This window comes from Lissotriton vulgaris, chromosome 5 (assembly GCF_964263255.1).
Source record: "Lissotriton vulgaris chromosome 5, aLisVul1.2, whole genome shotgun sequence".
Lineage (NCBI taxonomy): Eukaryota > Metazoa > Chordata > Amphibia > Caudata > Salamandridae > Lissotriton > Lissotriton vulgaris.
In genome coordinates this window covers 523,663,775-523,691,624 of record NC_141693.1, presented here as the reverse complement: position 1 = coordinate 523,691,624, position 27,850 = coordinate 523,663,775, and the positions used below count along the sequence as shown (strand labels likewise).

Here is a 27,850-nt window from a genome sequence, read left to right as displayed (position 1 = left end):
TGTACCTCTAACACAGAAGTTTTATTATATAAGCGGTGTACTGTCTGTTTATGGGTCAAAGGGGCACTCCAGCCACAACGGTCATTAAACGAAGGCTGTGTTTGACACACAGCTCTACTAATGCTAGTCTTCCATCCTGATACTGCAGAGAGGGATTGCCAATCTTACTCCAGGTAATCCAGGTATGGGGTCTCAGGCTGACCTAAGAGATCAGGCAAAGGGTACACCTGCTAGGCCCTCAGAGTAAGGGTAGTGATAGAGATATATGGAAATTAGACTGCCATGGTTGAACTCTATATTCTTTTCACCATGTTCATAATCCCAGTTACATTGCTTTGTTTTATCTGCCTAATAATCGCAGCTCACTCTTCCTATGTAAGATTACAAGTATTTAAAATAAATGTATTGAACACCTTGTTCGTATCTTTCTTATGTTTACCATGGGCATGCATGAGTAAACACTAAAAAGGGATAATATCTGTTTCCACATCTTCCTTGAGGATCAAAGTGTAATGTTCGAGGTGGCTGAAATTACCTGTCACACCAGGAAGGTTAGGGGGTTCAGGTGCAGCACTGTGAGGTAGCTAGGAATTGAGACAGCAGTCTTTGATGGTGTAGATGGATTTATTCCCTGCATTTTGACATCCTGTTATCTCAACATGCAGTCCTAACTTTTCTAGTGGGAACTATTTAACAGAGCCATCAAAACTCAGAAAGAAGTGATGCACATAATGGACCTCATTGGATATTATAGGAGGTTTGTCAAGGGGTATGGCACCATAGTTGCCCCATTGACTGAGCTGACTTCCAGGAAGCAGCCCGAATAGGTGATCTGGACAGCCTTGTGTACAGCACCTGTACACAAGGCCTCTGATGTGTTCCAGGTATGTTTAGTGCAGACTGGTGCTTTAGAGCATGGCATAGGGGCATAGTTAGATGAGCATGTTCTAGACTAATCTGTAGCCTTCATCAGTATTAGGTTACCTCCCAGGGAACAGAGGTGGAGTGCTATTGCGAGAGAAGTTTTTGCTGTGATCTGGGCACTAAAGGAGCTGAGACCATACCTGTTTTGGGCTCACTTCTGAGCTCAAACAGACCACAGGACCCTCAGATGGCTCATGCAAATAAGAGGTGAGATTCCCAAACTGTTCAGGTGGTCCATCTCCCTACAGGGAATTAACTTCACAGTTGAACACCACCCTAGGTCAGACCACATGAATGATGATCTGTCTGTCAAGGTACTACCGCCTTAGTGATGAGAACTCCCAGGGTTTGAGATGTTCTACCCACATTCAACTGTGGGGCACATGTTAAACTTGTCAGCCTTAGGGTGATCTTCCTCCAGGCTTTTTGCCTTCTCCCCTCCTGTATTGCTCAATTAGTTTTTGTTGCTCTTAGGACTCGGTGTACTTTACGACTGCTAACCATTGCTAAGTGCTTGTGCTCACTACCTAAAACAAGGTAAAATTGGCATACACCTTTTAGGGTTTTAAACCATCACCTGGAAAACGTTTGTGAATTGCCAAAATGAGAAAATCACAAATAGTAGATCCTAAATCTTGAGATGCTGATTTCATAATTTCTTTGTGAATCAGGACCAAAATCACTTCTGAATCTGGTTTCTAATACTTTATTGTGGACAGGAACATGCTACATGCGGACAGATTGCAGAAGAACCAATCTACAACCATCCCTTTCTCTGTTTAGGCAGGCCCTCTCTAATTTTTATATTTACCACTGTTAGAGGAAACACAAAGCAATACAGCTGCAAGGAAGACTCTTCTCATGACAGAGGTAGACTGAGTGCTCCAAGGCTGCAATGACTCTATAAAACGCTACCACTGCTTGTTCTTCCCTCCATCAAACAATACCACCACTCACCTCTATTCACAGCAGTGACCACAGACAGGGATGTTGGGTCAACTAGTATTCAACCAGCCTTCACAGCCCCTTAAATACTAATATAATCAGTGCTGCCACCTACCTTCCCATACTTGATTTACAAAACAATTGAAGTAGCCTGTAAAATTTTAGGAAAAGCTTGAAAATGCCACCCCTCTGCTGCACACATTTAATATGTCTATATTTTATATTCCCCGCACAAAATATTTTGTATTGTACTTATATTGTAATGTTTAGAAATGCACTGATCCATAAGACCTCTCAATTATATTTAACAAACATAACGCTTGCGGGTGTATGGCAAGAAAATATATTTTGTATTCTTCAGATATCTCTAAATAATTTTGGTAGATGTTTATTATATGATTTCATTCAATTTCTGATAACCTGATCAACAAAGCTGGAGTGAAATAATATTAAATATCTCCCAAAAATATGATACTTAAATCACAGAGCAGCTAGTCTTACATGACCTCTGGTCTGTCTCTTTTGAAGTAGTTGCCACAGTACGGCCATATCTGGTTTGGGCTAACATGTAGATGGTAAATAACACCCACTCAAACTGTGCTTTCTTTTGTGTTCCTTCCATAACAAATCACAGCTGACATCTTTATCTGCTAGACATAATAGATTCCACCAAATTTGGATGAAGAGGTCGTCAAGAATTATTAGCATTAATATAAACAATGAGTACTAAATAACTTCTTCTAGTACCATCTGGAGAAAGAGTAATCATGTAATAATGTATTCATTTTTAGCAGAAGTACTGGCATGTTTTCTATCACATTCCTTTCCACTATCATGATTTATATGGTCTACACCAGAAATTCCATTACAGAATTCTCCAACATCAAATCAGCTGTTAACATCATGAATCCTCACACCACCTATTTCAGAGATTTCAGTCCCTCAGCATTTCCCAACAACAAAGCAGGGAAGACCCCTTCACAAACAGCATTGACTCACTGCCGTAACCTCACACATAACTGCCCCCACATATTCCAGAGCTAACACACTTGACCAAGTCATGTCAGAACTGACCTCCCAAACATACCAAGATCCACTTGCAAAAGTTGTGCAAGCTATCATGCCACCATCTTCCAAATAAACACATGTAATGGACATCTCTAACAACAATGCACTCATAGACTGTCTTTCCATTTGACACACTACAACAGTAACTCATAAATGTACATACAGGACATCCACAGAAATCCTTGATATATTAAAGTAAATTTACCAAAACACTCAAAGTAACACACAGTGTTGCCCATAGAAAAAATAAAAACCAGAGCAGTTAGCATGTGTTATATTCAAGAGCGTAATACCAAGAAAAGACAAAGTCACAAAGTAGCAACCCTATATGCAAATCCCAAAAATTGCAAAACCACAATTTGCAAGACACAGCCCAGTAGAGCACACAAACATAAGTGAGCAAAGACACACTACTACCAACAAACCATATTTGAGTCGAATGTTGAAAGCAAAACATTACTACTGAGGGAAGCTAGACGATATATCAATTCTTCCCTTTAGCACAGATCCACCAGTTAGGCCAAAGAAATTCACCAATGTTAACCAGTACTTTATTACCCGAGTTAAAATAATAAGACACAAATCTTTTCCGGATGAAACACAACTGAAAAAGCCCTTTATTTGACCCTAAACCTCTGAGTACATTGCTCCATTTGCATGTGTTAAAGCCTTGCAGTGTCAGGTCCCTTTCAAACTATGTTCTATTTTGGAAGCACCCTATCCTAAATCTTCTGTAACCTGACTTTCATCCGTCCATCGCACTGTGATTGACATCATCCTCTATTTCATTGACTTCAACATTGACATATTGCTGTTTATGTTACTTATTCAGAGCTATGGACACCATAAGCCATAGCATTGTACTGAGAGCTGAATTGTGTGGCATGTGTCTCCACTTACTGAGTGGCGGCCGGTAGGATACTCACCTTATCTTGCCACGTCTATCTTCTGTCTCTCCCACGGCGTGTTTCTTCCAGGAAGCACCCAGGCTCCCCACAGCCAATCACAATGCTGCAATGTGGTGTTGTGATTGGTAAGCATCCAGGCTCCCCTGAGCAAATCATTTTCATTTCATTTCCATAACTTTATTTCGATTTCACAAAGAAATCATAAAAGTATACATCAATATAAAACACCAGCTACAATAAAACCACTGTACATATTTACATAATTCTGATTTTCATAAACATTCAATATCGACTTCTAATCACAAGAGCTGATCTAATAAAACTCAGTACAGCATTACAGATGTTTGCAGTTGACAAAGATAACAGATATTCATATCCTTCTTTATAATAGCACGACCCAAAGGATAATAGTAATGGTCTAATAAAAGTGTTTCTTGGGACCTTATACAAAGTACAAAAAAGAATAAGGTGCAGGGTGTTTTGCAAGACCTTATTATTACAGGGGCAACAAGGTAGCTTCTCACTCCACCCCACCCTGCTTTGGAAAGGCAAAAAGGAAGTGTAGAGTACTAAGGCGAAACCTTGTCAATTAGAAACGCCATTGCGTATTCATAATATATGATAAATAAAAGGGTCGCACTCGTTTGCCCCGGACACGTGATACATATCCACTGTTCCTTAAGGAGCCCAATTTAGAACTATAGGCGTTTTTGATAGTTAACTTAGCATCCTTATTGATCATGCCAGGGTTTATAAACATGTTGCCTAACTCAATCTTATAAAGGGTATCTCTGAAGTATCGAAGCCATGGAATTTCCCTATAGTACTCAAGTTTAAGGCAATCTTGTAGGATGTCTTTTGTCAATTTCAGTTCCTCAGACTGCCAAACTTTAGACCATAATACTAATGGAGCTACGTTTATAATGTCACTTGCAAACTCAATACCAACCTCCCCATGGCAGAAAATGTTTGATGTGCTCGATGGGACAGATAGGAGACGTTTTATAAATTTATTCTCCATAATCTGTAGCTTTTCACAATTTTGTGTCCCCCAGACACCAGCACCATAAGTCATAGCAGAGACACATTTAGCTTTATACAAAGATATTATTTCTGCTATACGCCGTTGTCCTAATTTACTAGCAAAACGAAAAAGAGCTTCAATTGATTGTGTAACCTTTTGAACCCGGGCTGATATCAGAGGTTCCCAGTTCAATTTTTTATTAAAAATGTTTCCCAAGTAATTAAAGTTATCAACTTTCTCTATATTTGAATCCCTCACCATGTACTTGCGGATTTTAACACTTTTCGGACCGCAAATCATGGCAAAAGATTTAGTAAAATTGACCCCAAGATCTAAGTTTCCCATAAACATATCAAAGGCATTCAGGCAGATCTGCATGCTATTGGGAGTGAATCTATGACAGAATTTCGACAGACAGAATTTCGACCTACACAAATATCGGCGTAATTATATCGATAGCAAAAATATCGACGCCCTATGTACAACATGGTAAGTACCAAAATATCGAAAAAATAATATCGATGTTAAAAATATCGTTGTCAAATATATCGATATTTTTTGGATTTAAAATAACATAAAAAATACTGTAAATAATACTTATTAATTACTTAAACATATTTAAATATATGTAATAATGGTAAAAAAAATTAATAATACATATTTAATAAAAAAAAAAGTAAAATTCATATATAATATATACTTACTTAAAAATAATTACTATTCCCACTCCAGTGGGTGCAACAGTAGGGAAAACTGACCCTGAACCCTAAGAATACCCCTTTACCCAAAAACCTAAAACTGACCCTGAACCCTAAAAATACCCCTTTACCCAAAAACTGAAAACTGACCCTGAACTCAAAAAATACCCCTTTACCCAAGAACTGAAAACTGACCCTGAACCTAAAAAATACCCCTTTACCCAAAAACTGAAAACTGACCCTGAACCCTAAAAATACCCCTTTACCCAAAATCTGAAAACTGACCCTGAACCCTAAAAATACCCCTTTACCCAAAAACTGAAAACTGACCCTGAACCCTAAAAATACCCCTTTACCCAAAAACTAAAAACTGACCCTGAACCCTAAAAATACCCCTTTACCCAAAAAATGAAAACTGACCCTGAACCCTAAGAAATACCCCTTTACCCAAAAACTGAAAACTGACCCTGAACCCTAAAAATACCCCTTTACCCAAAAACCGGTAACTGACCCGAAACCCTAAAAATACCCCTTTACCCAAAAACTGAAAACTGACCCTGAACCCTAAAAATACCCCTTTACCCAAAATTAATTAATATTACAAATAAATTACTTCCCACCCTATTCCCCTATAAACCCACAACCCGCTCCAGTAGTAAAACATATAATTTAGTTAAAAATATACATAAATTATCAATTAATTATTCAATTAATCAATTAAAATAATTCATTGCCAATTAATATTTAATAGCAAAATAAATTAATCATTAAAAAATAATTATTTAATTACAAATAAATTACTTCCCACCCTATTCCCCTATAAACCCACAACCCGCTCCAGTAGTAAAACATATAATTTACTTAAAAATATACATAAATTATCAATTAATTAATCAATTAATCAATTAAAATAATTCATTGCCAATTAATATTTAATTGCAAAATAAATTAATCATTAAAAAATAATTATTTAATTACAAATAAATTACTTCCCACCCTATTCCCCAATAAACCCACAACCCGCTCCAGTAGTAAAACATATAATTTACTTAAAAATATACATAAGTTATCAATTAATTAATCAATTAATCAATTAAAATAATTCATTGCCAATTAATATGTAATTGCAAAATAAATTATTCATTAAAAAATAATTATTTAATTACAAATAAATTACTTCCCACCCTATTCCCCTAAAAACCCACAACCCGCTCTGGTAGTAAAACATATTATTTACTTTTATATATTTTTTATTTATAGAAACATATTAAACACATATTATAACAATTAATTTAAATACTTAACTAAAATTTCTAACACATATTAGTAAATCGAAATTACTTACATCGATATATATGCTATCGATATAAGTAATTTCGATATTACTTACCTTAGGGTCGATATTCTGGCCATCGATATTCTGGACATCGATATTCTGTCCCATCGATATTAGCAACTCGATATAAGTGTAAGTCGAAATTAAAAATTCGATATTTTGACTGTGAACCATTGGGGGTAAGGGTCATTAGGACAGTGTCATCTGCATATGACAACATTGGAATTCTTTTGCCATTGATCTGAGGAAAATCAGCACCAGTTTCTAGCAAGAAACTTTCTAGTCCGTTCGTATAAACCAGAAATAAAAAGGGGGCTAGAATACATCCCTGGCGGACACCTTCGGTAGATAATATAGGTCTAGTTTTCTCTCCCCCAGGGCCATATCTAATTCTCACCGTTGTGGCAGCGTGAAGCCTGCGGAGCAGAGTAACCAAAGGCTCCTCAAACCCCATAGACTCCATCATCCACCACAATTTGCCCCTACATACCGTGTCGAAAGCACTGGACAAGTCCATGAATGCCAAATGGATAGAACTATTCTTGGCACCCATGTACTTGCCTATGATCAGTGCTAGATTCAAACACTGCTCAGTGGTTCCTTTCCCTCTTCTAAAACCATATTGGGATTCTACAATAACCCCCGCTGACTCTGCCCATGTTTCAAGGCGAGCCAATATCACCCTACCCATTAACTTACATGACGCGTCTATTAGTGATATTGGCCTATAGCAGCGTGGGTCAGACTTATCACCCTTCTTAAAAATAGGTACCACAACTGCCTCTTTCCAAGAGGTCGGAATGGACCCCAGCGTTATTGCCTTAAAAACATTCAAAAGTAATGGGGACCAGACCTCCAAATTATGTTTAAAAAGATCCAAGGGTACTGCATCAGGGCCTGGGGCCTTTAGAGCAGCCCCCTTGGTCAAAGCTAACTTTACCTCTGAAAGCGTTAATGAATCACTAAGTGACTTTGCTGACTCTATATTAAAATTATAATCACCCTCACCCGTGGTAGCAGTCAGAAATTTCTCATTTGGGTTAAAGATTTTACTATAGTGAGCTACCCAGGAGTCTTCAGGTATGTGCACTCGAATAGTATTATCTTCCCCTGATTTAAAAAAAGGCCTGTTTATTACCTCCCAAAAGAGCCTATTATCCCTTACATCAACCGCTTTTTCCAAGTCTTCCCATGCTTTGGTCTGTAAATCATTTTTCCTCTTGCTGAGTGCCTCATTATATCTTTTCCTAGCTGATCTAACCAGTTCTCTATCACGTGGGTCTCGGCGTATTGCCTTTGTTAAATGTGTTTGGGCAGAAGAACATTCCGCATCAAACCATTTCAGCCCACGGTCTTGTTTCCTCCCCCCGTCTTTACAAGGTGTGAAGCAACGTTTCCCAGTAACAATTCAAAATTCTTAATTATGTGGTTTGGATCAGATATAGGTGTCAGACAAATTTCTATCTTATCCTTATTATCCTTAAAAACATCCACTTCCAGTTGCCTCACATGTACTTTGTCCCACCTTAATGTAACGCCCTGATTTTGGCTATATACTATGGGTTGTTCCACAAACTGGTTCTTCTCGAGAGCCAGGTTAAAACTCAAGGTTAGGGGGTTATGGTCACTAGCTGGGTTTGCCTCAATTTTAAAGTCTTTCAGAAAATGAGAGAAACCCTTAGATACCATGTCAAAATCCATTACACTCATTCTGCCCCCTGTACCTTGGAAAGTGGGTATATTCAATGCACCAGATAAGCTAGACATATCCAAGATACATAGATCATTATTCATGACAATACTATTTAGAGCCTCCCCTTGTTTGGAATGAGTAAAATGAGCCATAGGTTGGTCGGTTAAATCCATCAGACCACATACCCTAGATCCAGTGAACTTACATAGCTCACAATTAAAATCACCTAACCATATAATAAAAAGAGGGAAGACCCTGTTTGTCACCTTAACAATCTCTTCCTGTAAGTTATCAATAACTACGGTTACATGGGGATCAAATATATTATAATACCAATTTATAAGAAGAAGGGTTACCGGAAATAAGTCCTTGATCATAAGTAATTGGTACCAAGGTGATTCCACCACTCGGCTCACATGACTTAAGTTATGCTTTACAGAGATAGCTGTCATAAGCCCACCCTTGGCTCTCCCTGCTTGCGATGGTGTTGCACAAACATTAAACATTTGAAACCCATCCAAACTCTGATCCACAGTACTCCATGTCTCCTGGAAGCAGGCAATATCAAAAGATTCAATATAGTCTAACCAGACAGTCTTCGCCCAAGGTCGGCTATATTCCAAGAAATTAAACGAAAACAGCTAACCTCCACCCGATTACCTTCATTTCCCTGCAGTGGTTTCTCTATAAGATGAGCTAAATCACACCCATTTACTCTATTTTCTATACCATTTGTTACCACATCAACATCGAGAGTATTTATATCTCTGAATGTACAAGGGTTGTCTCCACACCACTGATCTAAGTCAAGATTAAGATTTAATTTATACATGGATCCCGTATTCCCTTGAATGAAATCCTCTCCATCCCTACCATAAACTACAGAATCATTATGTTGTTCACAGCGGTTTTGGAGTATATCACTAGCCCAAGGGTCCTCTACATCATTTATGATATTATTAGTTGTTGTCATCATATCATCCCACAGGGTAGAATCATGGTGGGACACTGGCGCAGGCATAACACCCTCAACCAAAGAAGAAGATGTAAACATTTTGTCCCGAGCTGATATTTTTTGTTGGAGGGTTAGATTCAGTCAGTCATTTAAATCCATAGGAGTTAACGGATGGAACATATTTGATAGAGGGATATTCCAAAAATCCTTAGGATTTATAGGGAAGTGGTTATTTGAATTAGAGTACATATTAGGGTGATTTTGCGGAGGGAAAAAGTTAACATTTCTGTTAAGATGGGTGGGGATAGGCTGGTTCATAAATTGTTTCCGATGATAGGGGAAATCTAAGCCATGTATCCTCCGAGGTTTAATCGAGGAGAACATCATTTTTTCCGGGTAAAAGTATGTCAGATTTCGAGTTGACACTCCTCCATCACTATTACCCAGAAACCAGTCACTAATATAAGTGACCACCCTATGATCCCGAAAGTTAACAATGATCAAATCACCCTCTATGTCTTTAAGGCGTATGCCCACCCAATAACACCTTCTAACTGAGACAATGTCTCCATTCAAGTGTAAAGGTAATGGTCTATTCAAACATAACCAATGAATGACTTTATTTTTTAGACTAATATTTGATTCCACATTTCCCTCTGGGACAACAGGAACGCCTGTTAAAATAATAACAAAATTGGATGAGTCCGGGGGCAAATCTACTGTGTTTTTATAATTAGATTTACCTCTATTAGAGGAATTTACTTGGGTAGAGGGTAATCTATTGGTATGAACGGGCTTCGGAACCACTGGACGAGTCTTTTCTTTACTTGTGGTTTTCATAACTGTTGTAGCTGATGTGCCTACTAGTGTGATAGGATTCTTATTAGCAGGCACGTTATTCGGTTTCACAGTGGGAGTATGTTGCCTACATTGATTGCTTTCAGATTGTTTACTTATAGTATTATTTTCAATTGGAATAGCTGGAGTAATTGGATTTGAGTTCTCTGGTGTAATGAACTCTGGTAAAAGGCGATCCAGTTTTTTATCCAGCCTTTTAAGCCTTTCAACTAGAGGGAAAATAAGAGCCTTTAGAAGACTTTCAACAGCCTCAAGAAGCCCATCATTAAGAGTAGATTTATGATCCATAACAAGTTTCTCTGTTATTATTTCTTTCCCCACTATTAGCTCTTTCCCTGCTACATCTGATGGAGTTTCTTTGGGGACAGCTACCCGTGGTGGCTTCCACTGATTGCCAGGCCCACTTTTATTTTTCCCTCCCTTCCTCCTTCTTTTCCTAACTGGAGAGCATACCGCTCCTCTGCTCTCTTGGCTCATTTGATTGTCACGCGCTCTGCTTGGTTTAGTAGTAGATTGAGGATCAAGCAGCGTGCCTACCTCAGTTTGGATCTTCAGGGGTGGAGGTAAGATGTTACTAATAGGATGGGGAAGAGCATCCAAAGGTGAAGGGGTATTAAGATCTATAACATTATTGGATGCGACCGTGGGCAAGTTACTTTGACCCTCCACAGCTGCATCCAAGTCTTCCAATAATGGCGGGCTATCTTGAAAAATTAAGGGAATGTTATCTGTGTTAAACAATTCCGCATCAGCCTCAACATACGTGCTATCAAGTACCGAAGTGCTTATAGCAACCTTCTCGTGATTAGGAGGAGCCTGTCTCTTAAGGAGCTCAATTGAGAGGCGACGCTCGGCCCTCCTTTCAGCTAGAGCTAGCTCTCTATCAATATCTTTAGTAGCTCTAGTAAAAATTGTATCAAGAGGGCCGAGGATGGATACACTCACACAATTAGGAAGAGAGTTGGGAATCGGGCTAGACATTCTTAAATAATAATACGATAATAAGTAATGCCTAAGGAGAAAAGGGGGTGCTAAACAGGAGGTGGGCAAGTTAAATTAGCCTATAAACAATTAAAAAAAACACTATTTCATGAGTTACTATCAAATGAACTCAAGGGGTAGATGGGAGTACAAGCCTAATAATAATAAATAAACTAAAACAGAGCTTATCAGAGAGGGGGGCCCAGCCCAGCCTCTTTCATAATCACAGGGAGCCAAATCACAACTCTTCAATGCAGCGTTGTGATTGGTCAGAGCCCTGTGTTTTGGCCCTCAGACTGGGGCTGGGCATGTTCTCAACCCAGGCTGTAATGCAGCCTGGGAGGAGAACATGCAAAGTGCATATGACACTTTGGCCAGCCCAAGCCGGCCAGCCAAAGCGTCATGCACACTTTAGAGTGCAGCAACCACTCCTCCTCCCCAACGTCAGGGGAGTCAAGCCACGCCCCACCTGTGAGGATACTAAAAATAAAATAAGAACTTCAGCTATTATAATTTTCTTATTTTCTTTTACACTGCTCCGTGAACAGTGGGGCAATGCTCCTCCACCTTAGCTAAGAAGCCGCCACTGCACTTACTTCTTGCACTGTTTCACCTCTTCGTGGGCATCAAATGTATTCAGGTTTTGTCAATACACCTTGTTTGTCAAATCACTGCCCACTCTTATCCTATGTGGGCATAAAATACCTATTCTCAACTCTGCACTCCTTAAACTTTTCCTGCGAGACATGCTTTGGAGCTCAGGCATCATTTTCCATGGAATAATATCCACAGCCAACTATAATTTGTCCTCATTGAAACAGTTCCTTCAGCTATCTCATCTCTACTCCACTCCATTCTTGGACTCTTGATAAACCAAAGCATGCTATCCTTGAATTGAGCAAGGACACTTTGTGTCTTTGACACAGCCACAATGCTCATGTTTTTGACCACAGCATTTTTACTAGCAGTAAACTCAAGAGTCTTGAAGTTGACCCCCACCTCTTTCTCTTCTTCTGATTCAAGATTATCACCATCACATTCGCTCCTACTTCACCATTGCGTATGTGTGGCTTGGGGGGGGGGGGGGTTAAAAGGGATAGGAATGGGTGTTGCATGCTGTTCTTATCCCCTGAAATGCTGACATTTGTCTCTTACCTGTCCCGGTAGAAATCCTTTGTTCTGTTCTTGCTCAAAAAGGTAAGATGCATATCCCATGTTGTCACTGTTCACAAGGTGGTTTGTGTTGTTCATGCTTACAGGGTGGACTGCAAACCAGCTGATATTAGGAAACAAGAATGAAACGAGGTTTATTCAACATGGCACATTTCTATTTTTACAACGTTTTGATCTCAATCAAATAGTTTTCGTAGATTCGAGGAAATTGGTTTATTTTTCCATGCCACAATGTGAGCTAGCATAGACAAGCAGATCTCTGATGAAACTTTTGGTTCTTCTTTGCCTTTTGACATCACTATTCTTAAAAAACATATTTTCTCCATGATCAGGAATAATCCTAACAGGATCCTAGAAAAAAAGAGGAGCGGTTTGATGGTCATGATGAAATGATTCATATAATATCTCCTCCGATGATTAAGATCCATCTGAACTTTTGAAGAGCTCCTCCTAATTATCCAAGTCTCCTGTCTCAAGAGTAGGGAAAATTGTGATATGAGGCGTGTTTCATTCTATCATACTATTCGGTGTAGTGCTTTATATTATCTTCCACCTTCTTCTCAGGAACATATTTACCTAAATCAAACTAGTGCCAGTAATAATACCCTTCTAGCATATTTTGAGATCTGATCTAGACACAGCTTTCTTTTGTTTTGATAGCCTAAAGTTTTCCTGTAAATTCACAGTAAAAATCTATACATACACATATACATACAGAGGCTTTTGGTAAGCGTTCTTCATTCATTGGTCTGTTCAAATGTCCTTTACATTTTGCATCCACCTGCCACAGTCGACAGCACAGGGCAACAAATGAGCGTGCTTCAGCAATTGGTTCTCTTCTGTGTGAGCAACAGCATCTTCTTATGCACATGTGCACATCCACATAAATAGTAGTGCCAGGGGTTGTAGGCCTATTTCTGCTTTAATTTCTGCCTTAATTCCATTTTTCTTCTTTTTTTTTTGAAGAGTCAATCTTTTTACATTCTTTGCAAGCATATGCATATTTAACAAAATACTGTTTTTTTTTACTTTTTATTAATTTTGCACGTTTATGTCTATTGCATCTGTCTGCAAAATAAAATTTCTGCAGTAAATATATAAAAACTTTGCATGCTGGTCAAGAACAGGCCTGCCGGCTTTTCCAATATTTCTTCTGATAGCAATTACGCCTGCGGTATTTGACTTGAAACCGCTGTTTATGGTGTAGTATTTCTCATGTCCCATTAGACCAAATGTATTTCCCAGTGAGGGATTCTGACGTATATTATTTCTAGAGTGGTGTTTTTTTTTGGTGTGCAGTTTATGATGGCCAACATTCCTCCTGGCACAGTACTCTGATGTGCATATGCCCATTGTATGATTTATGTACATGACTGAATGTTACACCTTGGGTGTGAAAATGGCCTTCTTGATTGATACAGTGTCTTTCAACCCTTGGTGGGTGGTGGGGGGTATGTTTGCATAAACATGGCTGTGAGGCACCTCTCCCAGAGCGGAACATTTAGATAATGTAATGTTAGGGTAAGAGCTGCCGAATGTGGAACTATGGAAATAGGTTTGAGTCCCAGCCTCACCTCAACATCCTGTGATTCTGGGCAAAGGGCTTACTTGTGCAAGGCCTAAAATAAAAATGAATTTGATCTTCTGTAATGTAACTGGTGCTCATATAATTGCGCCCTTTGGCCGAGTTTACGCTATATAAAACTACAGTAAAAAAACATAACCTTCTGTTAGCTAATTTTTCAAGAATCTGCAAAAGCTGGAACTTAATAAAGGGAGAGGATTCTTTTTCAATAATAAAAAGTCTGTATTCCTTCTTAACATGGCTTTTCTTTATTTGTTTAGTTTTATCTTTCAGTCACAGATCATAGAAGAAGCTTTAGACCACATTTTAAACTGCTTTTTTACGTTTACTGTTCTAATTTAAAGTACATGTCGATCAGAGGAGAAAATACCAGCTTTAGGTGTTTTTCTTCATTTTCGTACTGGCAAGGGCACTGAAATTCCGGCGGCAAACAAGGGCCACTTTATTTCACTTCACCTACCCTGCCAAAATGTAGTGCTTCTAGTTTTCACCAATGTGTCTGGCTCTATGAGCTTTAAAATACATAATTTATCAAACATTTCTCTCCAATAAGCCCGATAAGGCTACCCAAATGTTGTTTCGTGAACAGGTGTGATCCAGGAATGTGGGCCACTTTTTGGGGAGTGCCCGGACCGAATTGTGGTCACAATCCACCCTGGCTCTGAGCAAGTCCTAACTAGTGCCAAACGTATAACCATCTACAACGAGATGAAGTCCAGGGTATATAGGGTGACTACACGCTCACTGACAAGGGACTTTATCAAGCAAATACATTGGTTATGGCATCCTATTTACCAGTCCATCTGAAAGTATATATTTGAATGCTGAGAGACTCCACATGACTTAGTTTAGAAATAGTTAAATACACATATCTTTCTTTATTAGAACATTTCGTCATTGCGTATCCGTGAATAATGCAGCGTGTGTAACCATTCTATGCACACATTGCAGAAAGTCACACGAATTTGTTTGATATGACATTCACGATCATTGACTCTGGGTTCAGTATTCTGAAAAGTTATAGCTTAGGTGACTAATGTCCCTCCACAGACGTCTGTTTGCAGTCTGGTGGTCACAGGTTCTGTTTCCAGTACTGTGAACTCAGCCTTTCATCGCTTTTTCAATTATACATAAACATTTCTACACAGGATAATAACACCTTTTATCCAAGGCACTTCAAAGCAAAAAAAACAGATATATCAAGCACTTTAAACAAGTAGTTGAGAATATTTTCAGTCATTATGATTGTGTTTTCAGGTTTTATTGTTAGTTCGCCTGAAAATGCAATGAAATGACTAAACCTTAAAATAAAGTACCTGATGATTCCTAGGCTATTGTTTTTCAAATCCACCATCTTCAAAAGCACCATCTCCTTATCAGTGTTGGCGTTGTATCTGTGAAATTAAAGGGAAGCAAATCAGCTTTCACATAAATGCATGATGTACAAATGGTGCTCTAAGTACAATAAGTCATACCTGGTATAAGGTAGACTTCAAACCAGTGGCGGCTCCTCCGCTAAGGCGGAGGAGCGCCGCCCCACTGATTGAACTGCAAGCTGAATACAAAAAACAAAATGATAATACATTTGTTGTTATCATTTTGTTCTCTGTATTCAGCTGGCAGCTAGAGCCAGGTGGGTGGGCTGGGATCCCCGTGTCACAGTGGGAGGTGTGTTGGCAGCACCTAAAGTGCATGATGGTTTTGGGCTGGCCAAATCTTCATGCGCACTCTGCATGTTCTCCACCCAGGCTATATTACAGCCTGGGTAGAGAACATGCACAACCTGGCAGCCCCTGTCTGCGTTCCGAACCACTGGAGGCTGTGTGCTTTCTTAGAAGGAGGACGGAGGAAGAAGAGGCGGCGGTCAGCGGTATAGGTAAGTGCCTTTTAAAAAATATTTGTATTTTCTCCCACCCCTCTCTCCATTTCAACCCCCCCGCCCCACCACACCTGTTCGATGGCAGCGCTACTGCTTCAAACTATTTATTGAGCCCTCTTTTAGTAAAAGAGAAGAAAATGTGTGCAGCCCAAACCCTAGGTGATGTAGGTTTCTTAAATAGGTAATGGCAAACCTTGAGTTCTGCAGACATAGGGACGCAGTTGCGAGGGAGTCTCTGCACTCAGAGCGGAATCTCTGCAATAAGAATTCTCATTGTGGTGATTCCGCCCCAAATACGGAGACACCCCCCATGACTGTGGCGCCTCTGCCACGAGAATGAAGGCACTTTATGAATCAGGCCCATAGTGCTGTAGAGTTATTCATCCATGTTTGCTAATATATACAGATGTAAACATAATGTTTTATGACACAATCCTCTGCATAATAGTGCAAAAAAGCACAGGCAGTAATAGCAACTGTGCAACCTTTCCTCGTGCACTGATCATACACAGCACAGTCATTGGTACTGGTACAGTGCAGGTATAGTGCAGAGGGCAGAAATACAAGCCTAGAGGCTTGCCTTCGGGGTCCTCCTGACCCAATAATATTACATTGGTCTGCGTTAGGCACCGTGGACTGCTCTGAGCACTTCAGCTCTAATTGTGCCTGGCAGAGGGAGGATGGAAACGGGGTCTCCCAGCGAGATTCTCAGGTCCCCTACAGTGTAAGTAGGTGGAAGGCAGCTATTTGATGCTTGAGACTCCTTTATTCCCCAGAACTTCCCACACTCCCACAGCCTGTCCTTACTGAACTTCAGGTGACCCTTAAAGATCCCAAACCTGTGCCCAGGTAATCCTAGTCTTCAGCCATCATTAGAAACTCTCTGCCTTTCCACAGACACCCTCAGTCAGTCATCGAGCAGTCCTCAGAGAACGCCAGATCTTATAATTGTCTTCAATCACCAGCACCTGTCCCTTAGACCCATTCTTTCAATACTCAGCTACCTTTGCTGGCACACACTCTGTCAAATCTCCATTATTGGCCATTACCTTCACACAGACAACCACATCTTGCCATCAGCCCACCATGAATCACCCTACATTGACCGGGCAGCCCTGCAGACTCTCAGCCTCACCCAAGTAGCCACCAGACTTAAATTCCCTCTGTGGACTCTTAAATGTTCAGCAATCAATCGAAGCCCTCCACTAATCCCTGAAAACATTCAGATGCCTTATGCTGATTGTCAAAGCCCATCAACTGGCCCACAGAAACCTTAAAACATCCTCTCCTGGCCCCTAGAGCCTCCTTACCCAGCTCTCTAAGACCATCAGCTGGTTTTATAGCCTCAGAGAATCCATCTGCTGCCGCTCAGAGGTAACTGACAGTCCAGTCCAGAAAGGACCTCAGCCGACCGTTACCCTCTCTGTGGAAACCCTCAACAATCCTCAAAGCCTTACTGCTAGCCATTTTATCCACACTTTTTGAGATCCTTACATTGAAGCTCTTGGATGCTTTTAGTCTTACTTCACTAGTCCCTAGAGTCACTTGCCTGGCCCACACAGCCCATCTTCTATCAGCTACTGCCCCCACTGGGTTTTTGCGACCTGCATTTACTGTGCAGCAAGCAACTTTAATCTTTAGCAAATCTTAGGGTTACAACCTTTGCTTCAAGCTAAATACAAAGTTGATGCTCACCCACCTAAAAGTGACAGCGCTCTTTTCATCAACCTAATCATAGACATTGTTAATTGTTTTCTTTTGCATGTCACTTGTTACTACAGTCTTCCAGTTTAGTAGCAATGTCAATAGGACCATCATGCCACAATGTGTGTTACCTGGAGATCACGAATCTTTTAGGATATTTCAGATACTCCCACCACTGTAGGCATTGTGTGGTCGCCTTTCCTGGCATCTGGTGCCCTCACCACATAAGGTGACCCTCCTTTGCATATTATGGCCATTCCTGTCATTATGGTGGCACTGTTGTAAAGTGGTTCTCCTAGGATATTGTTTGCTTTCTAGTCAATATGCCATCTCTCGAGGTGGCCCTGGTGTAAAGACTCAGCTTTGGAATACAGTGGGCATTCTAGGCTTTATAGTTCCTCTGACATAAAGTAGTTGCCCCTTGTTTATACATTACAATGCCCCTGATATGAAGAAGTTATGCCTGGCATATTAATTTCCTTTTAAGCATTATAGGTAAGTAAGTAATATTTTTGGGGGGTTAATTAAAACCTTTACAATTTTCATATAAAAAAAGTAAAAGCAGCAAAATTCATTTTCAAGAACCGTTTAAAAAAAAAACATATAAAAACGTTCATAAATAATATTAGAATGCACACAGCAGTTGCGATTAAATGTTTACACAGGCCATCAGGTAAGAAAAAGCGAGGCTCAGTTTATATAAGCATTATAGAGACACAGGCTCTTCTTAATGTATTCTGGGCATGACTGACAATTTGGCTACCATTTCACAAAGCGGTCATGCTTGTCAAGTCTTGGGCATGAGAAGCATTCCAGTTTGTTTCATAGCATATAATTTCCGCTCTATTGGTAGAAGGGTGCGTATGTGTGTGATTTCTAGCATAAGTTTTGTATAGGAAGAGTACCCTTGCTTTACAAAATACTGTGCATAGACATAGTTTGAAAATGTTAGAAACTAAAACATTTCTCCTATTTGGTGCTGCCCTCAAAGAGGAATTATTTTCTGGTGCAAACCCTGCTCACCATTTTTAATAGAGATAGCTTTGCGTCGGAACCCATGGATGGCTGCATGGAAACACCCCTTGATGCAAAGCAATAAACAGCTGGGTTAGCGCTACTTTGCCTTACTTTGGGGTTACATTCCAGCGCAAATAAAGTTTTGCGCTAGAAAGTAAAGCCCAGAACAACAGTTTATGCAGGTTTCCATCACTTTTGTGACTAAAACCCAGAACAAATTTTTTATAAATATTCACCCAAATGTTTGAGAATAAATCACATTTTATGTGGATATTTAAGTGATAATTCATAGTGAATTGTGGAATAATTGTTGCAGATGTTATTTCTTTGGTGTCAGAGGTATTTTCTATTATGACGTGGTACATTTCAAGATCATCACTGGTGATGAAGCTTTTTATGACATTATCATCACTACTGGGGTCTGAGACTACAACCCATAAGAATGGGATAACCTCTTACAGATAGGTCTCCATTCTAAACCTGCAACCTGAACGGAAGCTCTAGTGTCTTGGTCTGTGAGTTCAATCTAACCTGAGGGACAGAGACTCTATTTACTGACTGAAATTATGAAATTTGGGTAGCTTCTTTTTTACCACCCAGTCTTCTCCAAGTAGATATTTTTAGTCATATTATGAGACAAATCATTTCCTTTTAAAGGTACAGGATGGGAATGAAAGAAGACATAAGGTTAATGTTAAGAAGTGTGCTATATAACATTTTCAGTAAGATGGGAGATTATGTCAAATTGCATCTAAGCAATGACGATTTAGACAATTTATATGGAAATCACATAGCATGCTCCAATGTTTCCATCTGTAGTACCAATTTTTCTCGGGTGATGACTCTCCACCGTTAAAGTGTGAAATACGGCCTATATATTCAATATTTTCACTAGGGTGAAATCCCAGCCTAAATCAAATTTACTGCACACATGGTCAAATGTGAAGCGTCTATTTACATTTGATCGCTTTAAAAGATCACCAGCTCCCACTGAGAAGACTCACTTGATTAGCATGCCTTGAAACATGTTGAAATATTTGTTTCATATGCCTTAAAACACGCTTCTGCAATAGTTACCCTTTGCGAGTATCGTTGGACCGTTCTACTGTTGGGTCCCACCTTGTCCAAACATTTCTTAAGGAGGAAAACTCCCCCAGCCCCCATGAATGGCTTGAAGTTTACGTCTACTTTGTACAAGGAGGGATGTTTCAAGTCCTAAGTTCAAAACTGAAAAAGCCAATCTCCTTTTCATAGTACAGATGCCCATGAAAGTGGTTAGTGAGTGTCATGTACACCCCTCCAAATAATAACACTTTTGGGGGAAAAATATTTTCTGAATTGTACTTCTTTCAGGCCACCTCATGTACAATTGCATAAATGCTGTCAAACCTCATCTTGGCCAATGTACTTGGTTTTCTTCCTTACTTGTCTCTCTCCTCCTGTGGATTTTCCAAATAGGAAAAGGGACTTCTGTTGAGCTGGCTATTTTCCACTTGTCCTTTGCTGATAAGTATTTTTCCTGCTTTCATATTCTGGTGTGCTCGATCAATACTCTAAAAACCAAAGGTAGCACATGAAATACTTCAACAAAAGACTAATGAAAGCAACATGTTTTATCAATGAAGACAACCCTTCTACAAAGGCTCTAAATGCACAATACACATTAACTTAACACTGTAGCCATATTTAACAACATTTGAATTACACATTAACAACACAATTCAATTAAATTCAATACATTTATTACGAATGTGGATGTCCAATGAGGTCTACATAAAGAATACACACAATTATTGCATAATAAGCATATTAACAAGCACAGTTCATTTCCACAGTAGATAGGAAAAAATACAAAAGAAGACAATATGATAATTTATAGTAAAATACCTTCAGTCAGTTAAAAAAGGAATGATTCATTGTAAAAAAGCAGTTGTAACTATATCACAACAACAGTTTATGTACTAGTCAGTCCATCCTAGAGGTATCGAAATCCTTCAAAACCAGTTCCAAGATCTCCCTTAGGTAGCAAAGAAGAATTTCTGCACGAAGAAGGCAAGCAATGGCACAGAATAAGCAAAGTGTAGGTAAGAATGTTCATCATTATAACGAAATACAGAATTCCAAAAACCTTTACAGCAACAAGTAAATCAAGTTAAATACATATACAATTTGGAAAAATACCGTACAATAGCAACTTTCATCGGGATCGTATTTTAAATAAAGTGCATCATGTGGCAGCAAAAGGTTATAGACCAAAAGAAATTCTAAGGAGAATTAACACATGTATAACTTTGACATCACTGATGTTCTAGGTTTTGGCTCAATATATAGTGTTTCTTCTGACTGCAGCATGAATATATATATATAGATGGCTGTTTGTTTCTTAAGCCACTCTTCGCTGATCAAGGCTTGATGTTATTGCCTGCTGAAGGCCGCCATTTTAAAATTCAAATTGGAAAGAGTGTGGAACTTTAAAAGTAAGCAGGCAAATCTGTATAAATAACGCGTAAAGGTACTGATATTTGCAGCACATTGCATGTATAGAATAACAGTCCGTAATTAAAGTTAAGAGGACCCTTTAAGGTTATGATGACATTTGCTAATATAAAGAGAAGTAGTGTTCGCATATATAATGCGGGTACATCCCAAGGAGGCACTCCGGGGTGGTTCATAAACAATGATTCCACTATTTCCAGATTAATTGTTTTATTTCCATTTAGATTATGTTTTTTTGTCTTTTCATGATATTGTATTCATATCAATAAAGTTTCATTTGTAATCCAAAGCAATCACTGGTTTTAGCACGTAGCTCCGATGCATTTCGGGCTAAACGCCCTTTTTCAAGGAGCGCTGAAAGAAGAAGAAGAAAACGAGTGTTGGAAACGTAGTATAGGGCTCGCGAGTAAAGAGTGAACGGTGAGCATTCGCATGCACTGGAGGTGTGTTAGGGAAAATAGGGAGTTATTAGTATACGGGACCACGGTGTGTGAAAAGATGATAGTAGATACACCATAGGGGTAGTGAACAAAATTATATCGGTACGGTGTTTAAATAATGTGACAGGATTCTAAATGAGAGGTGATTAAGAAATCGTGACTGACGTGAAAGGAAAGTTAAATCAGGACATACGGCTGCGGTAGCGTGCACAGTAACATTAAGGACATCGACGCCAAGAGAGCTGGCGTGGGCAGTTATTACTTACTTCATGCTGAGGACGGCATGCGTCTCGGGTGTGTTGGTTCTGGTGATGTGGGGTGAATGGGCTAAACCAGAGTTTGTATCTAAACGGAAGGTGGCAGTAAACATAGAAGAGGGGTAGGTGCGTGACGGTGGTGGCCATCTTGGAAAGGGGAAAGTAAAGATAAAGGATAAAACAGGGGTGAAGTAAAAGAATAGGAACAACAAATGCGAGATATCATAGTAAGGCAATAATATACATTCACAGGTAACAACTATATTCGACTCGATCGTTAAGTCCATTGGGTTTAAGACTCTGAAGTCGATAAATCCATTCAAGTTCTCTTTTGAGGAGAAATTCACGAATGTCTATTCCCTCTTTTTTAGAAACAGTTTCTAGTACGATGAACTGTAACTGAGCGATGGTGTAGCGGAGTTCGTTGAAATGTACAGCTACATTAGACTTTTCATTTTTAGTGCGAATGTTGGACTTATGTTCATTCATGCGTGTTTTCACTTTTCTTTCGGTTTTGCTTACGTATAGTTGACCGCATGGGCATTTTATAGCATAGATTAAGTTCATAGAATCACAGGTAGCATTGACTTGTAATTTGATGGGGTGGCCTTTCATGGGATGCGGTATGCTATTTCCCCTGATGATACAATTGCAGTTGTTGCAATTCTTGCACGGTAATGTTCCTTTGTATTCAATGTGAATATCAGTGGTTTTGGAAAGGATTTCTTTCAAGTTGCTGCCACGGGTGTAGGCAAAAAGTGGTGGGTCTTGAAAACAATCCCTGAAATCAGGTTCCAACTGGAGAATAGGCCAATGTCGAAGAATGATTTTTTTGAAGGTGGTGCTGGTGGTGGAATATTTGGATACTAGTACCATGCGTGAGTTGGTGTTTGTAGGTTTCTTAGAAAAGCTTTCCTGTCTGCTGATGGCTGTGACACGTGTGAATGCTTCATTGAGAATGGTTTGGGGATAGCCTCTTTCAGCAAATCGGTTTTGCATTTCTTTCAGTCTAATATCACATGTGTGTTTTTCTGAGACAATTCGTTTTACCCGTAACATTTAGGAGAAAGGTAAGAGTTTTTTGAGGGATCCTTGGTGGAAGCTTGAATAATGTAATGAATTGTTACGGTCTGTGTTTTTGCGGTGTAGGTCTGTCGTGATCTTTTTGTTAGATATTTTTGTGTTAACATCCAAAAATTAAATTTCAGTGTCGCTCATTTGCCATGTTAGTTTGATTCGTTCATCTTTGGTATTTACTTCGTTGAGGGCTATGTTAAGGGACTCTTTGGTGTCTGTCCACATAAAGAACAGGTCATCAATGTACTGAACATACATCTTGATTTTGTCATAAAAGTTGGTGTTGCCATAGATGTATAGCTGTTCAAAGTTCTGCATATACATATTTGCGTACGTGGGAGCCGCACAGTTTCCCATAGCCATTCCCGATAGCTGTAGGTACCATTTGTTGTCATGTTGGAAGTAACTGTGGTATAAAGTGTATACCATAAGTTTCATTAAGAACGACTGCATAGATGGTTCAATGTCACGGTGTAGTAGAGCCTGTTCAATGGCTTCAATTCCCCCTTGGTGGGGTATGGAGGTGTATAATGCACTAACATCTGCAGTGCAAAGTATGAACGATTCAGGGGTGTTAGTGTCCACTTGTTCCAGTTTCATGAGGAATTCGGTAGTGTCCCTGATGTAACTAATCATGTTGGTAACTAGAGGTTGCAAGTATCTGTCGATGAATTTACCCACTGGTTCATGTAGTGATCCTTTCGTAGAGACTATTGGTCGAAACGGTGGATCTAGTAGATTTTTGTGTATCTTCGGTGACATGTGTATGACAGGGCTTTTTGGGTAGTTCCAAAGCAAGTAGTTTTTGGTGCGATCTTCAATGGTTCCAGCTTCGTGGGCTTTTGTAACTAGATTTAAAAGAATAGTTTGGAATTCCCGGGTAGGGTTGTAATCCACTTGTAAGTAGGTGTTTTCATCCTGGATATGTTCTAGTAGGCGTTTATTGTACTATGATATCTCGTATTTGTTCCTATTCTTTTACTTCACCCCTATTTTATCCTTATCTTTACTTTCCCCTTTCCAAGATGGCCGCCACCGTCACGCACCTACCCCTCTTCTATGTTTACTGCCACCTTCCGCTTAGATACAAACTCCGGTTTAGCCCATTCACCCCACATCACCAGAACCAACACACCCGAGACGCATGCCGTCCTCAGCATGAAGTAAGTAATAACTGCCCACGCCAGCTCTCTTGGCGTCGATGTCCTTAATGTTACTGTTCACGCTACCGCAACCGTATGTCCTGATTTAACTTTCCTTTCACGTCAGTCACGATTTTTTAATCACCTCTCATTTAGAATCCCGTCACATTATTTAAACACCGTACCGATATAATTTTGTTCACTACCCCTTTGGTGTATCTACTATCATCTTTTCACACACCGTGGTCCCGTATACTAATCACTCCCTATTTTCCCTAACACACCTCCAGTGCATGCGAATGCTCACCGTTCACTCTTTACTCGCGAGCCCTATACTACGTTTCCAACACTCGTTTTCTCCTTCTTCTTTCAGCGCTCCTTGAAAAAGGGCGTTTAGCCCGAAATGCATTGGAGCTACGTGCTAAAACCAGTGATTGCTTTGGATTACAAATGAAAGTTTATTGATATGAATACAATATCATGAAAAGACAAACAAATATAATCTAAATGGAAATAAAATAATTAATCTTGAAATAGTGGAATCATTGTTTATGAACCACCCCGGGGTGCCTCCTTGGGATGTACCCGCATTATATATGCGAACACTACTTCTCTAGATCACGAAAAGCGTTTGGACGGAAACGCATCCAAGAAGTGCACCCTACTCATTAGCCTAGCCTGAACTTTCTTCTACCTACTGCTGTGCACCCTCCACCTTCTCTTTTTGTCAGTTACTCTACCCGCCACGATAGAGGGTAGCACGCCGCAATCATGCAGTTCGACGAAATCAGCAAATCCACCGACGCAAAAGCTCACACCCTTGCATATAATGAAGAAGAATGCAAACCAATTTACTCTTTGATTGAAGAAGACATCAGCCCTAGTACAGCGTCGCGAACCAAGGAACAATGCCTGAAACAACTATTATATCTTTCCAAAAGGCATATCAACCAGAAGCTCCACGCGAGCGCACTACTGAAGTACCACAGAGCCCACAGGATCCCACGAGGACTTAGAATCTCCCTTAAACCCTCACCGTGTAAAAATTCCAAAACATTCAAAGAGAAATGGGAAGGTATATTAAACAAATGCAGCCTTGACCTTATTCTACTCATAGTAGAAGAACTCTCAAGCATCCTCAAAGACCTCGAGAAAGAGATTTCCGAAACAGACTCCGAATTGAAAAACCTACTAACCCCAGAAGAACTCAATACCACCTTGGAAGACATTAAAGACATCCTCGACAAACATACTAAAGAGATTAATGACCGTAAAGTAAGAAAATACAGAAGAGATACTTTAGACTACAAGCTAGACGAAGTATACACTTGGGCCGAGGTATACGCCCAACGACGCCGAAATCGACCCCCTAACACCCAAACCGACACATCATCCTCAGGCAGTGACTCAACATATCGCCCAATACAAAGAACCATTCCAAGTACCGGTACAAAAGAAAGTTCATCCAACAACCAAGCCAGTACATCCACCACCGACATACAACCTCCATCCCAGGTTCATTTTTTAGCATCAGGCCCAGAGGTCACCGAAGACTCAGGAGGAGCAAGAAGAAAGGAAATAGAGAAAAGTCCACCCTTAGCCAGAAGCACAGTCACCAAAAAGGATTCCAAACTGAAAAAAGTCACCTAGTCATCAACATTTCCGATACTAACCTCACCAAACATCAAATCAACCTTTTAGAAAAAGGCACATCTTTTATTCCGGTAACCCACACCAACCTACTTGAACTTGAAGTGTCACTTTCAAATTAACTCGCAAACTTCGATTGCGACACTTTTTTGACAATATTCATACCATGGATTCAAACCCCAAAGCAGATCAACTAAGAGGCTTACGATAATCCAGCACATACCAGGCTCCCAATAGCCACAAATGCATCGACCTTTTTGAAAACTTGGTTCGTCAAGATTTGTCTAAAATAAATTTCAAAAGAACACCCAAATACATCAACCTCACACAAAAGGATAAAGACATCTTGAGGAACTTAGCCAACAACACACAAATAAAATGTGTGAAAGCCGACAAGGGAGGAGCACTTGTGATCTTGAACACCAGCATGTACAATAAACGCCTACTAGAACATATCCAGGATGAAAACACCTACTTACAAGTGGATTACAACCCTACCCGGGAATTCCAAACTATTCTTTTAAATCTAGTTACAAAAGCCCACGAAGCTGGAACCATTGAAGATCGCACCAAAAACTACTTGCTTTGGAACTACCCAAAAAGCCCTGTCATACACATGTCACCGGAGATACACAAAAATCTACTAGATCCACCGTTTCGACCAATAGTCTCTACGAAAGGATCACTACATGAACCAGTCGGTAAATTCATCGACAGATACTTGCAACCTCTAGTTACCAACATGATTAGTTACATCAGGGACACTACCGAATTCCTCATGAAACTGGAACAAGTGGACACTAACACCCCTGAATCTTTCATACTTTGCACTGCAGATGTTAGTGCTTTATACACCTCCATACCCCACCAAGGGGGAATTGAAGTCATTGAACAGGCTCTACTACACAGTGACATTGAACCATCTATGCAGTCGTTCTTAATGGAACTTATGGTATACACTTTATACCACAGTTACTTCCAACATGACAACAAATGGTACCTACAGCTATCTGGAATGGCTATGGGAAACTGTGCGGCTCCCACGTATGCATATGTGTATATGCAGAACTTTGAACAGCTATACATCTATGGCAACACCAACTTTTATGACAAAATCAAGATGTACGTTCGGTACATTGATGACCTGTTCTTTATGTGGATAGACACCAAAGAGTCCCTTAACATAGCCCTCAACGAACTAAATACCAAAGATGAACGAATCAAACTAACATGGCAAATGAGGGACACTGAAAAAGATCACGACAGACCTACACCGCAAAAACCTAGACCGTAACAATTCATTACATTATTCAAGCTTCCACCAAGGATCCCTCAAAAAACACTTACCTTTCTCCCAAATGTTACGGGTAAAATGAATTGTCTCAGAAAAACACACATGTGATATCAGACTGAAAGAAATGCAAAACCGACTTGCTGAAAGAGGCTATCCCCAAACCGTTCTCAATTAAGCATTCACACGTGTCACAGCCATCAGCAGACAGGAAAGCCTTTCTAAGAAACCTGCAAACACCAACTCACGCATGGTACTAGTATCCAAATATTCCACCACCAGCACCACCTTCAAAAAAATCATTCTTCGACATTGGCCTATTCTCCAGATGGAACCTGATTTCAGAGATTGTTTTCAAGACCCACCATTTTTTGCCTACACCCGTAGCAGCGACTTGAAAGAAATCCTTTCCAAAAACACTGATATTCACATTGAATACAAAGGAACATTACCGTGCAAGAATTGCAACAACTGCAATTGTATCATCAGGGGAAATAGCATACCGCATCCCATGAACGGCCACCCCATCAAATTACAAGTCAATGCTACCTGGTTCTATGAACTTAATCTATGCTATTAAATGCCCATGCGGTCAACTATACGTAGGCAAAACCGAAAGAAAAGTGAAAACACGCATGAATGAACATAAGTCCAACATTCGCACTAAAAATGAAAAGTCTAATGTAGCTGTACATTTCAACGAACTCCGCAACACCATCGCTCAGTTACAGTTCATCGTACTAGAAACT

General features: G+C 39.8%; 1 protein-coding gene across 2 annotated transcripts in view; it reads right to left on the bottom strand.

Annotated features, from left to right (window-relative positions):
- The window catches only part of LOC147711182 (neutral ceramidase-like), a 379,859-nt gene that overhangs the window by 188,776 nt on the left and 163,233 nt on the right, over positions 1 to 27,850 (bottom strand). For both annotated transcript variants that reach the window (XM_086921969.1, XM_086921970.1), the window contains 3 exons: positions 20,174 to 20,301; positions 15,465 to 15,542; positions 12,546 to 12,666 (listed from right to left, as the gene is read on the bottom strand). In XM_086921969.1, the coding sequence (XP_086778095.1) occupies positions 12,546 to 12,666; positions 15,465 to 15,542; positions 20,174 to 20,301 (327 nt within the window). The remainder of the gene's footprint in view (positions 1 to 12,545; positions 12,667 to 15,464; positions 15,543 to 20,173; positions 20,302 to 27,850) is intronic.